The sequence below is a fragment of the Sander lucioperca genome, chromosome 4 (genome assembly GCF_008315115.2).
Source record: "Sander lucioperca isolate FBNREF2018 chromosome 4, SLUC_FBN_1.2, whole genome shotgun sequence".
In the NCBI taxonomy this organism is placed as follows: Eukaryota; Metazoa; Chordata; class Actinopteri; order Perciformes; family Percidae; genus Sander; species Sander lucioperca.
In genome coordinates this window covers 5,178,663-5,191,200 of record NC_050176.1, presented here as the reverse complement: position 1 = coordinate 5,191,200, position 12,538 = coordinate 5,178,663, and the positions used below count along the sequence as shown (strand labels likewise).

The 12,538-nt window shown below is 43.2% G+C and overlaps 1 protein-coding gene across 29 annotated transcripts in view; it reads right to left on the bottom strand.

Moving 5' to 3' along the window:
* Positions 1-12,538, bottom strand: part of rims1b (regulating synaptic membrane exocytosis 1b) — a 92,490-nt gene that overhangs the window by 46,789 nt on the left and 33,163 nt on the right. For 28 of the 29 annotated variants that reach the window (XM_036000698.1, XM_036000704.1, XM_036000697.1 and 25 more), the window contains 2 exons: positions 8,377-8,666; positions 6,926-7,836 (listed from right to left, as the gene is read on the bottom strand). In XM_036000698.1, coding sequence (XP_035856591.1) covers positions 6,926-7,836; positions 8,377-8,666 — 1,201 coding nt within the window. Of the gene's footprint in view, positions 1-6,925; positions 7,837-8,376; positions 8,667-9,600; positions 9,805-12,538 lie in introns of those variants that run through there. The other variant, XM_031284563.2, reaches the window with a different exon arrangement.

Here is a 12,538-nt window from a genome sequence, read left to right as displayed (position 1 = left end):
GAGTTTCCCATAAAGATATGGAAGGGAAAGCGTAAAGTGCGCCTTATTATGTATTCCGCGGTATGTACAAAAAACGCCTGTGAAAGCGCGCCTCTGTTTTGCGGTGAAAATTCTCCGCCTCTTAAAAGCAGGTGTAAACCAGGTGTAAACCAGGTGTAAACCAGGTGTAAACCAGGTGTAAACCAGGTGTAAACCAGGTGTAAACCAGGCGCAAGCGGGTTTCCTCGCATACGCCTCCTGGTGAAATGGCAGCAGTAATCCGAGCAAGACGGAGACATAGGCCAGGGAGACGAGCTGAAAGGATTTTTGCCACAAGGATCACACTTTTTCTGTTGAGTGAACACGAAATCATTAAGCATTACAGATTAAGCAGCCATGCAATATTACAGTTACTGGAAGAAATCAAAGATGACATTGATCTCTGACTCAGCGTTCACATTTCATTCCAGCAGTTGTTAAACTCCTCGCTACATTACAAATATTGGCATCAGAATCATTTCAAACAGTTATAGCATCAGCAGTGGGAATATCGCAGTCTGCACTCAGCCGTATCATAGCACAAGAACTTAACGCTTTGCTACAGCGCAATTTACGGTATAGTGGGCGGAGAAAGGCGCTGATTACCCGATGAACTGCAGGTTTGGTAAATACGACGTAAGCTGATGTATCACAGCGTGCGCTTTCTGCGGGTTGGCAATAACGCTGATAACGCTACATTCGCAGATGTACGTACATCTGGCCCTCAACCTTCAACTGTACGGAAAATACATATGCAACACATGCACCCACATTTTGAGTTGTATACAATGAGAATCAAATGAAAAAAATGACTTCTCTGGAAATCAGAAGAAAAAAAAAAGTCTGAGTAGACATGACTCCAGTGCTGCTAATCTGAAAACTGAAAAGTCCACTGAGAATGCTTGAGAGGATAAATGCTGACTCCACAGTTTGAACTGCTGAGTAGGGGTTTTTGGTTTGGGATAGGAAACACGCTGGGCAGATTACAAAATCTGGGCTGCTCTTCTAACTGATGCTACATCAAAGCATCCACTCTTTGCAGGTATTAACGTAGTATTGTTCTTGATAAAACCGTGTGTGTGTGTGTGTGTGTGTGTGTGCGTGTGAGCGCGTGTGCGTGTCTTCCGCTCCATCTGCTATTTTACCAATTGCAGTCACTAAAATGAACAAGCGCAACAAAATCCCTCCAACGTGATGTATAAAAATTCTCTACATCCCGTCAACTTGTTTAAAGGGGAACTATGCGTTTTTTTTAGCTTAATTTACTGAACAGCTTCGGAGTCATTGGAATGGTTATATGACTTTTTTCGAGTTGAATGGTGGTCGTCTCGCTTCCCCCTAGCGCCTGTGAGTGGAAAAACCACCCTTGCAACTTTCGTCTGGCGAGCCATTGGCCTCAGCGTCAGGAAGTATGGCGTGATATCAGGTCTCGCGATATAACGAATTGCTTCACGGTGCTGCACACATACACGCCCATTCAGGAATCGACTAACAAGGTAGCGATGGAGTTTTTCACACTACTGTCATGGCTGAGCCGGCAAAAAAGAAGCAGAAAGCTAGGAAAGCATCGTCAGAGGAACAGAGAAAGAGGAAACGGCAGACTGAGTAAACATAGGAGCTGCCAAATGTCTATTCCCAAGCTGTGGGGGGGGGAGGCTCTATAGAGAAACCTGCCAGCAAAAAGCGAAGAAAACAGCGAAGAAATGGCCAAAACTGCATAGCACCACTTTAACACTCACCTCTAGCACATGGTCTACGCAAACTACCTACATAACAGCATGGGATAATTTGGTGTTATTTAACACAATTTACTAATTCAGTTCCGTGCATTTCAACCAGGTGTGGTAAATTCAACCTAACCTTAGATCCAGATTCCGAGGTGGATGAGTGGCATTTCCCCCATTCTGGTCTACATATCCCTGCCTCTGCTGAATTATTTTTATCCCCGGTAGGGACAAAATGTATCCCCCACCTCAAAGTAATCAATGCTTCTTCACCAATAGACCATATATTATATACCTATAATAGAAGTATTTTAAACTAAGTAAAGCGTTGTAATGTCTATAGTGACATAGAACGATATAATCTGAGCAGCAGTTGCTGGTTGTATTTAGCCGCTACAGAGCTCCGGGATGCCGGCTACCAGCGGCAGTTGTTTAGCCGCCAATAGGTGACTGTGAGCCGGCTACAGGCACCGCCAGATGACGCTCCCTTAGGGGCCGTGGTAGTGGAGTTTGGCCAGAATAAGTGAGCGTCATGCGGCGATTACAGTTAAGTTTAGGCACCAAAACGACCTAAAAGGTTTAGGAAAAAGATGGTGGTTTGGATTAAAACACTCCAGAGGAACGAATTAGGGTTAGGGTTAGGGTTTCCTGGGTTATGGTAGGCCTATTTTGTTTCCGTCACGAAGTGAACTCCGCTCTCAGGCTTGAAAGTTCTGTGTTTTATGTTCACACCACGTTGTGCTATTTCATTTTGAGTTCCTTTTTATTATATTTTTGCCTTGGGATTTATGGAGTGCTGTTTGTACAGTTTCAATTTGAAAGGAAAGTAAATCGGGGATAGCTTTATTTTAAAAACACAAAATGTATATATCTATAGGAAATTGAGTAAATTGTGTTTTATTTTGTTACTTTGCACCCTCCTAATATAATGTTTTACCACCAAAATGTTTACTGAGAACATTAGCTACTATTCGGTGAGTTTGTATTTTCGGCATTCTTACTGTAGCAAATTTTAGGAAACCCCTAGCTGACTCAAATGTCCAATTTACGACTTCCGATGATGGCTCTGGATCAAGGCTGCTTCCAGCACTAGTACAACAGAGACTGACATCAGAAAAAGATCTAAATCATCAGTGCTAAATATCAGAATTTGGCATCAGAGTTAAAGCAATGGCTTCTTTTTTCGACTTCAAATTTGCACTGATGCTCTACATAGTGGAAAAGACAGGCGGCAAATTAAAGACATGATGCGTTATGATTGAGCGTAACTTTTCAAAAGTCGTTAAAGAAAATCACTTTCCATGTCATTGCTGATGCTCTCTGCACCAACACATACAGTAGTACAGTATAGTACAAGTTCATATTCATGCTCATTCTCTGGGCACCTTTGAAGTAATTCTGGTAAATGTAGAAATCCCACCCACCCACACACCCACACACACACACACACACACACACACACACACACACACACACACAAGTGGCTGAGGTACACTGGGACACAGTGGCATCCCAACAGCAGGCTTCCTCTTCCATTTCCTTGGCACCATTATCACCTTGGTGTTCTACTTTACGCCAAGGAAGTAACCCAGTTACATTAAATCCCTCCCTGCTTCCATTTGACTTCAAACATTGAGTCAAACCTGCTGTGTCAATAGTAAATCAATCAATTTCATCCGATACCTTCTTCCCGACCTCAACAGACTAGACTTTTTCTTGAGACGCCTGGTGTAACTATCCTTCAGGCAGGGGAGGGCACCGCCTATCCCTATACATTAAAGCCTCAGTCTCCGAGACTTGTATATCCAGTGGGATGCAATTCATTGGGCAGAATGGGAAACCACAATGTAAACACTGTTTACAATAATTCCGCTAAGAGGATTCTTGGAACATATACACACACACACACATACATACATATACATATATATATATATATATATATATATATGCTCTGCATTAAACTTGTGTACTTCTACAACTTTTCTTACTTGTCAAATATGCAGTAGTTGACAGAATGTTTACCAGGTCTAAATCAATTCAGATTATGTTAGGTAATGGCATACTTGTACGTTACTTTTAGGTTGTTTTCAAGAAAATATAAAGATAAATTAATACTTTCCTGGAAATATGGCTGGGCTATTTACTCCTAATTCAGAGATTGTAATCCAGTGGAATGTGCAAACAGTCCATTCTACTAGTGTGTGAATTCTCATCCCCTGATTTATATCTTCAAACCAATAAAGCCAATGTTTACCTGTTAAACAGGTACTTACTCAATGGATCTAATATGGATTATTTACTGGCTTTAAAAAAAAAAGTTACAAATATTAAATATATTCAACCTTACAACCACTTAGCGCTGTATACAGCATGGTGTCACAACAAGTTTCCCTGCCTTATATACACTACCGGTCAAAAGATGGGGTCACTTAGAAATTTCCATTCCACTCCATTACAGACAGAATACTAGCTGATCTGAGTGGGTGACTGATCTTGAATGCAATAGCTACATTGCCCATTATCAGCATTCATCCAATGTTCCAAAGGCGCATTCTGTTTACTAATCTGATATAATTTTAAAAGGCTAACTGAGAAAACATTGGAGAACTCTTTTCCAATTATGTAAGCACATAATGTAATCTGAAAACTGCTGCCCTGGTTAAAAAAACAATGCAACTGATCTCAGCTGGTATTCTGTCTATAATGGAGTGGAATGGAAATTTCTAAGTGATCCCAAACTTTTCACCGGTAGTGTATATGTTTTGATAATGTTTTGTTTGTGGATACACCTAATGTCAGTTATACATGATCAAGTATAAGTTCCCTGTTTTTCAACCCAATTCTGCAGCAGTTTCCCAATGGGTTTAAACACCAAACATCCAAAAGAGCAATCATACAGGCCTTTCACAACACAGCAAGTCATCTGACTTGATATTAATATCTGGAATATTACTTAAAGCAGCTATAATATATATTTTTACAATAATAGTGTAGTGATGACAATGTGACAATATGTAAGGGGTCTCCGCTGTATCTGCAGCTCCTCATAGCTTTACATAGCTTCATAGTAGCTACCTAGGCCATAACTTTACTGTTTTGGTTCACTCTCATAGTAGGGCTGAACGATTTGTGGGAAAAAAAATCGAATTGCGATTTTTCTTCCAGATATTGAGATCATGATTCGATTTGCGAAGTTTAGCTAAAAAAAAATGTCTCACTGTGTAACAGATAAAACATGTCATGGAGCATTATAACATGAGACACCATCAAAACTGCTCTATATTCTTATGCAGGGATGAGAACATGGATATGAGTTTCTAGCAATAAGTGGTTTTTTTTCAATAAGCATGGAACATTGAACAGTCAAACACACAACATTTATCACCAAAGCTAAAGTTATAACAATAAAAAAAAAACTATTCCAATAAAAACATATCAGTACTTTACTGTAAACTGAAATTTTTGATATACCACAGTTCAACAGCAGACGTTGGACATGGATTTGCCAGGTGGCCAAAAAAACACAACTATGCTAATGTTGCTCTGTGACTGCTGGATGTGTAAATAAGCAACGTATTGCTAACAAGTTCGCCATATCAACTTGAAGGTGATCATATGTCAATAACCAAGTTTCTATCCAAATTCTGCGCACATCTGAAACAAATTTCCAGATAACTCCTTCCACTAACTGTTATGCGAGTATTAGTACCCATGGGCGCATTGAGATAAACAATTGGCGGCGCTAATTCTCAAGTCTGGTGCTATTAAACCACTGAAGAGGAAGAGGGCGTATCCAACGCAACAGCATTCCATCAAATGCCATTTCTTCTAAAAGCAGAAAGAGAAGACTTGACCCTGTGTTACCATCTCACTTAGCTTAATACATCTATGTAAGGAAGCATACCGCACATTATCCGGCAAAAATTTGCTTATGCCACAGATGAGAGTAAAAGGAAACATCCTGTTTCGAGGCCTAGCTAGCTAAAGAGTGTTTAAAACAGCTAATAAACTCAATCCACACCATCTACCCATTACCAGTCCCTGAGTTATAGTAATCTGGATTAAAACATCTGGAACAGGCCCCTTCTGTGACCGGTGAGACAGATAAGCTGACAGAGCACAGCTAACTCTGCCTACTGCCTCTTGAATGTAGACGCTCTCCAGTGGCTTATAGCGCAGCCTAGCATCGCTTCTCTGACAGCAGTGAGCGGCGGAATGCGTAGGTGTCGCGAAGCCAGCGGTTAGCATGCAGCATGCAACCACAACCAGGCTGGATTTTGGGTGGTGGTCCGTGGCTGGCTGCTGCAGCTGGCTGGTGCAGCTGGCTGTTTGCGAAGCATTACGTAGCATGCGAGCCACTGACCTAATTCCACAAATCTGCTGGCCTAAATCACAGGGACTCTCCGAATAAATGAGAGCTGTCCTGGGAGCGGCAAGGTTTAGCCACAGCACAGAGGTGTAGATGACACACAGGGATCGTAATTCACTGTATGCTGGGTGGGTGCTTCATCCTATCACTTATCGTATAGTTTTACACTCTGAAATTAGCAAAGTATACCAAAGTATCTCTCTGCTTTTTTTGTGTGAGCATTATCGTAATCCTACTACCAAGGCTATTTCTGATGCTATGGCTAGGAAAATATGGTCATAAAGTGTGGGAAGAGGAAAGACGCTGCGATGGAAAGAAAGCTTTGTTGTGGCATTCTTATTTTACTCAGCTGTTTTAGGATAATTTAATCTTTACAATTTTTGCAACACTCCTTTCCCATGTAAAAGCAAAAGGGGGTTGGATAATTTGTCCAATCATCCAATCGGGATCTTTTTTTATCTCTCAGAGTATTAGCTGCAGGTCAATTAGCAGCTACAATTAGCTATCAAACTTGTGACTCTAATCCACACCACAGTGCACTGGGTATACAGTTTGTTATGATTCAGGTAGACAGGCTGAGGATCATGTGTGCAGATCAAGGATGAGCACGTGAGCTACAGCTGCTCATTAAGAAGTTTTGGTGAGAAGAAAAAGACAGCGGAGACTTTTTTCTTTGGCTAGCTTCAACAAATAACTTAGAGGAACAGTGTCTAACGTAAGGAAATGGATGACCGCAAACAGTGCAAGGTATGCAAGTGCGGGTAGATTTAGCTTAGTAAGCTAGTGGAGTGAGCACATCTGTCTGACTGACCTTTCTCGCTGACGCTTTCCATGTCCACGTCCTCACAGCTGGTGTACTCGGGCGTGGAGCCGCCCTCCTCCTCTGAGCTGCTGATGGACATCTGCCTCTTGTTGACTCCGCGCTTGCTCTTGTATGACCGTGGAGGGGGCGGCCGCAGAGACTCCGACTGGTCCGAGCTCTGAGAGTCCTTCCTCAGCAGGTTGTCCCCACCCTTGTCCCTTGGTGTCCGTGCCGGACCGTGCTCCAGGCGGCCTTTGTTCTGGCCCCAATCCGGAGGCACCGGTCCCCCAGGTTGGGTTCCTGATCTCACTCCACCTCCTGCAGGTGGAGCGCCCCCTCCAACCCCCACGGTCCTATCCCCAGAGTAGACTTGGTGGTTCTCCAAAAGGGCCTTGCGGTCTCCCGCTCCTCCTCCACCTCCACCCCTCCTGGCCAGACGGTTTTCAGGTACCTCCCCCCCGCCTCCTCCACCCCCTCCTCCGTCGCCAGGCCCCAGTCCCACCTCGTTGATCGCCAGATCGCTGTGTCGCCGTTCATGGCGAACCTTGGACACCCTGGCGTGCATGCGCATCTCCTGCTCCTCCTTCTGCGGTTTCACCGGGTATCGTGCCAGGTTGGGATCACTACGGTAACGATTCTGGAACTCCTCCTCGCGGCGCTGGCGCTCCCTCTGCTCCTCGTCCTCGGGGCGTCTCCGGTGGGTTTCTGAACGACCCATGTTGCCCTCCCCGTCCTCGTAGTCCTGAGAATGGATCTTCTCCAGCCGCCGTCCATCTCCTAAGCGTCTCTCTCCTCTCTCCCCTGGAACCACTCGCTCATCCAGGGATGACTGAGATGTCAACTTCCCAGCAGCTCTTCGGCCACTACCGCGGCCCATGCCTCCCTTACCATTTTGCTCATGGAGAGAAACTGGCCTTTTCCTGTATGAGAAGAGGATTCATTATACCAATGTGTCATGTAGTCTACAGATATAAACACATGTGCATCTTTGTCCATTATAACAAGCATTTGTAAATGAAAATAAGGCTGAGAAGAGTTGTTTTTGTACAGAAATATCCTGTGCTAAGAACATCCTTTCTGTATTTGCGAAACCATACGAACAGATTAAAACTTCCACTAGCCAACAACTCTTACCTAACTCACCCCCTGGATGAAAACAAAAGGGATTGAATCAAAGACCTCTCAAGACTAAAACCTGTGACCTCACTTCTGCACTGGTGAGAACAGACACAGATCCATTTGTTTACCCCAGGGATTAAAAAAACAGGAGCTTTAGCCAGTAAGCAGTCCTGGCTTTCTGGGTTTTGAAAAAAATATGGTTCCCATTCTCCAATTCTTCATTTTCCATCATGTTTATGATAAAACAAAAATGTCAAAGATCCTTTAGTGGCAGCAACTGGCGCATAAAAATGAAATATATCACAGAAGTTGTGACCAATGTGTGTATCTTAATGCCTTACTTTTCTCTAGGTGGTTCACTTTGGGAGCGGGAGCCAGGCATGGTGTCGGCCCCCTTGGCAGCAGTGACACTGGCGGGAAGCTGTGTCCCGTTCGGCGGCCCCGCGTTGGCGTTGGTGCTAGAGGGCGGGGCTTGGGACCTGGAGCGGAGAAGCTTCCTGTCCCGTTGGGCCTCACCTCCAGTGGCTGGGGTGCCCAGGCTCCCAGGTCGCGCCCCTGACCCTGAAAACCATTCTCCTGATTTGGTAAGAATCTCCTGCTGTTTACGGCACAGGTTGCATACCCACATTACCTACAGGGGTTGAGAGGACAAACGTGTTTTCAAGCTGGGTTCAGTAGCATTACAGAAGAACATTAAATCAAATGAAATACCTAACAACAAAATGGTTAGGCATGCCTCTGACACAGAAATGTGCACAAATTACACATCACAAATTCATTTAATTGAACATGTAGCTCTATCACCAAACAAATGCAGCATTGTTAACTTTATGGGAACAGATACAAGTTCTCCTAGACATTTAAAAGTATTGTATCTAACTTTCACAAACACCTTTTATAGCATCTTTCAGTACATCAATAAGCCACCTTATAAATAAAAGATATTCCCCCACATGTTTCCCCCTCCTTCCTTTGCTACAGCTAATCATATTTTAGAAAGTACTCAGATATGAAAGACTGTGCTGTTTCAACATATCCATTATCGGTGAATATATCTTGGTGGAGGCTATGGTAGTTCTGAACTGCATATTTTAAAACTACAGAACCCCCTTAAGAGGTCAAGTTTCACCTGCCCTGTGGTTCTATTGCTGCAAATATTATGACTCCTATCCTTTTGCATTGTAAGCCATTATAAAAATCTATTATTTTCAAAGATGGATCTGTTATGCTCATGGTGGTGATATAATAAAAACAGCACACTTCAGAGTGCTACAACGACAGTTATAATACTGTAGTGAAAGAAGAGGAAGGGAACATGAACTCCATTGTATTGTACTGTATGTATGTATCATTTTCATCCAAAAGGAGAAAGAGTAAAGCTATTCTAGTCAGTGAATCATCTTTGCACATGCAGGCAATGCTTTTCTGTTATTTAGACTCTCAAAATACTCTGAGATGCACCATCATAAAGTAAGATTGATGCCCACAGCCATGTACAGTAGCCATAATAACATTTGATTCTTCATCCTCTAAATCAAACCCTATAGACAACATCAAATACTCACATGTAGCCATGGCTACTGAATATCGCCTCACTTCGACAGCACGAAAACAGGGGTTTATCTCCCTCAGTATTTATAATCCCAGCGGTTTTTATTTTTCAGAGAAACAAATCCAAAGAAGAGCAAAGAGGAAACACAGTCGTCCCTTGTATTCCACTGCAAAACCTTGGCACGAGTTAGGGGGAAAAAAACACCTCTGTTACTCCTTGATCCTCACTGGGATGGACTGTTAGCAGTCAGTTTAGCAGTTAGCTTTCAGCGCGCCAAAGCACATTTATCATGGCCTTATTGAATCCTAGTTGGCGCATGTCCAGACTAATCTAAAGTAAATCAGCAGCGCGCACGGCCCACAGCTGTCGGCCAGTCACCCAGCCACACACCACAGTCTCTTTCTCTGTCTCTCTGTCTCTCTCTCTGTTCTCCACCTCTTTACCTCAGCTGAGTGGCCACAGATTTGCAGTAGCCAGTAATCCTTTCAGCCCCTTGCCATTATTCAACTCATCATTTGATGGCAATACCAGCTCACGATTCATAACTTCTAACCTACAATATAACCACCCCTCCTCCTCCTCTTCCATCATCCCCCTCAGGCAGAACTACACAGGTTAGAGATTAAGCCCCAGATGCGACAACCCCCCCTCTTCCCTCTTTCCCAGTGCATGATGGGATATAAACTACTTTATCATGTGCAGTGAAATGTACAGAAACGCATGCATCAATTTCACACCTCAAATTTCAGCCAAAAGCAGAGAGTCAAATCAGTCTTCACATCCGGATCAACTTTAAACTTCTGAAGACATTTTTAACTCTCTTAATGCCAAGACCTACGATTCGGGCTATTGGCGTTTTTATATTCTGTTGCCAATATGATGCCTTGCTTTGAAGATGTGAACATGTTTTTGTTCTACAAAACCCTTCTTTGACATTTTATCCACGTTTGATATTTGGCAGTTTAGTTGGCGCTTTGGACACATTTCACATGGTGCTCAACAAGTATTGAGTCAGGATTATATCAAACTACTGTCAAGTACCACAAGTTAAATGTCTGGACAGATTCATAATTACATGTAGATAGTTACAACATTTTGCGCATTATAGATTTTCTTTATTATAGAGTTCTTGTATAGCTTGGCTGCATTCTCAGCTGCCAAAAATACAAACAAATGATCACACAAAAAAGACTCCGAAATTGGACAACACAGACTTCTTTTTGTTAGAAAAACACTCTTTCTCAAAGTAAGATATCATTTTATCTTATCAAAACTCTAGTAACATATTGGCACTAGTATTGAAGATGTTCACAGCCAGCCCTAGTATTGACGTTCAATCAGCACCCGGATGGCCTGCGAGTATCTGTTGGTTGGTTGCTGTGCTAGTTGCCGCCAACGAAGATAAGTGAATGCTCTAATCCACGAGCCTAATCCTTGAATGAAAGTATCATATAGTAAGATGCACATCATGGGACGGCTGTTCTGACTGGCCCAGTGTGTTCTCAAACCAAAGAGAGACATTAAAAAAACAGATCTCATTTTCTAATGGCATGTGTTCTTTATGTGCTTTACAGCCTATACACTGCAGATGGGGGAGGGTAGTAGACAATAAAGAAGTTATAGAACGCATGGTCGCACACACACAGGATATAATACATATAATCCTTCACTGGAGTGATTGTGCTCTGTGTTCCTAGATAGCCTGCCAGATATTGTAGCGGGAATTAATTGTCTCTGTGTGTGTGTGTGTGTGTGTGTGTGTGTGTGTGTGTGTGTGTGTGTGTGTGTGTGTGTGTGTGTTTATGTCTATGAGATGCAAAAGTCCCAACCTACAGTATAGTGTGTCACCTTGAGTTCAACTCTTCACTGTGGAGCGGAATGTGTGTGTGTGTGTGTGTGTGTGTGTGTGTGTGTGTGTGTGTAGATATGTGAACAGTATGTATATTTAGGACGTTCTTTGAAACCTTCTCGCCTAAAAGAGCGTGGCGTGGGCGACTGCCTGTAGGCGAGATGTGTTTGTGTGTGTGTGTATGTGTGTGTGTGTGTGTGTGTGTGTGTGTGTGTGTGTGTGTGTGTGTGTGTGTGTGTGTAATAAGCAGTGCCATCTTGCTCATGTAAAAATGTGTCAACCTCCTTCTGTGAATGTGTTTCTCCATGGTAACCAAATCACGGAGAGCCAGTGAGAGAAAGGGGGACAACGCAGTGTGTGCGACTATAAAACTGAGAAAGACAGAAAGAGAGTGTGCGTCAATACTGAAGGACGATAACAGCAGAGTAAACTAAAAACTGCCATTTAGACTTGCTCAATATACCATTGTATTTGCTCTCTGAAATAACCTAAGCATGGATTTCCTTCCCGTTCCTTGCTATTTATTTCCTTGTCTGTCCTTTTCTCTACTCTACTTCCTTTAAGTTCCTTTCCTCTCCTTTTTTCCTTTCCTTTTGTTTTCTTCTCTTTCTGTCTTTTACCTTCCCTTTCCTTCTGTCTTTCCTTTCCCTTCCATTTCCTTCACTCTACTCTATTAATTTACTTTTACATTTCCTTTCATCTCTCCTCACCCTCTGGCACGGCTGACACACCTAGCTGACTTGACAAATGAAGACACCACACACCTGTCACTCATACTTCTCTGTCCCGTCCTCCCTTGCCTTCATCTCCCGCCCCCAGCGCTGCTCCATCCATCTGCTGACAAAATGGTGGAGGCGTGCGTCTGCAGCTCTGCCAACAGCCGCAGCATTCAACAGCAGCTCATGACCTATACAGCATTCATTTAGGCCTGAATTGTGTGAACATCAGCCTTTTCCTTAAATGGGCAAAATAAATGGGAGCCTTGGGGCTGGCGGGGCAGTGGGGAGGGTGTGTTTGGCTTTCAGTGAGCGTGTGCACTGACCCTGTGACACAAACACACACACACACACACACACACCTCGGCAGAATGACATATGAGGCA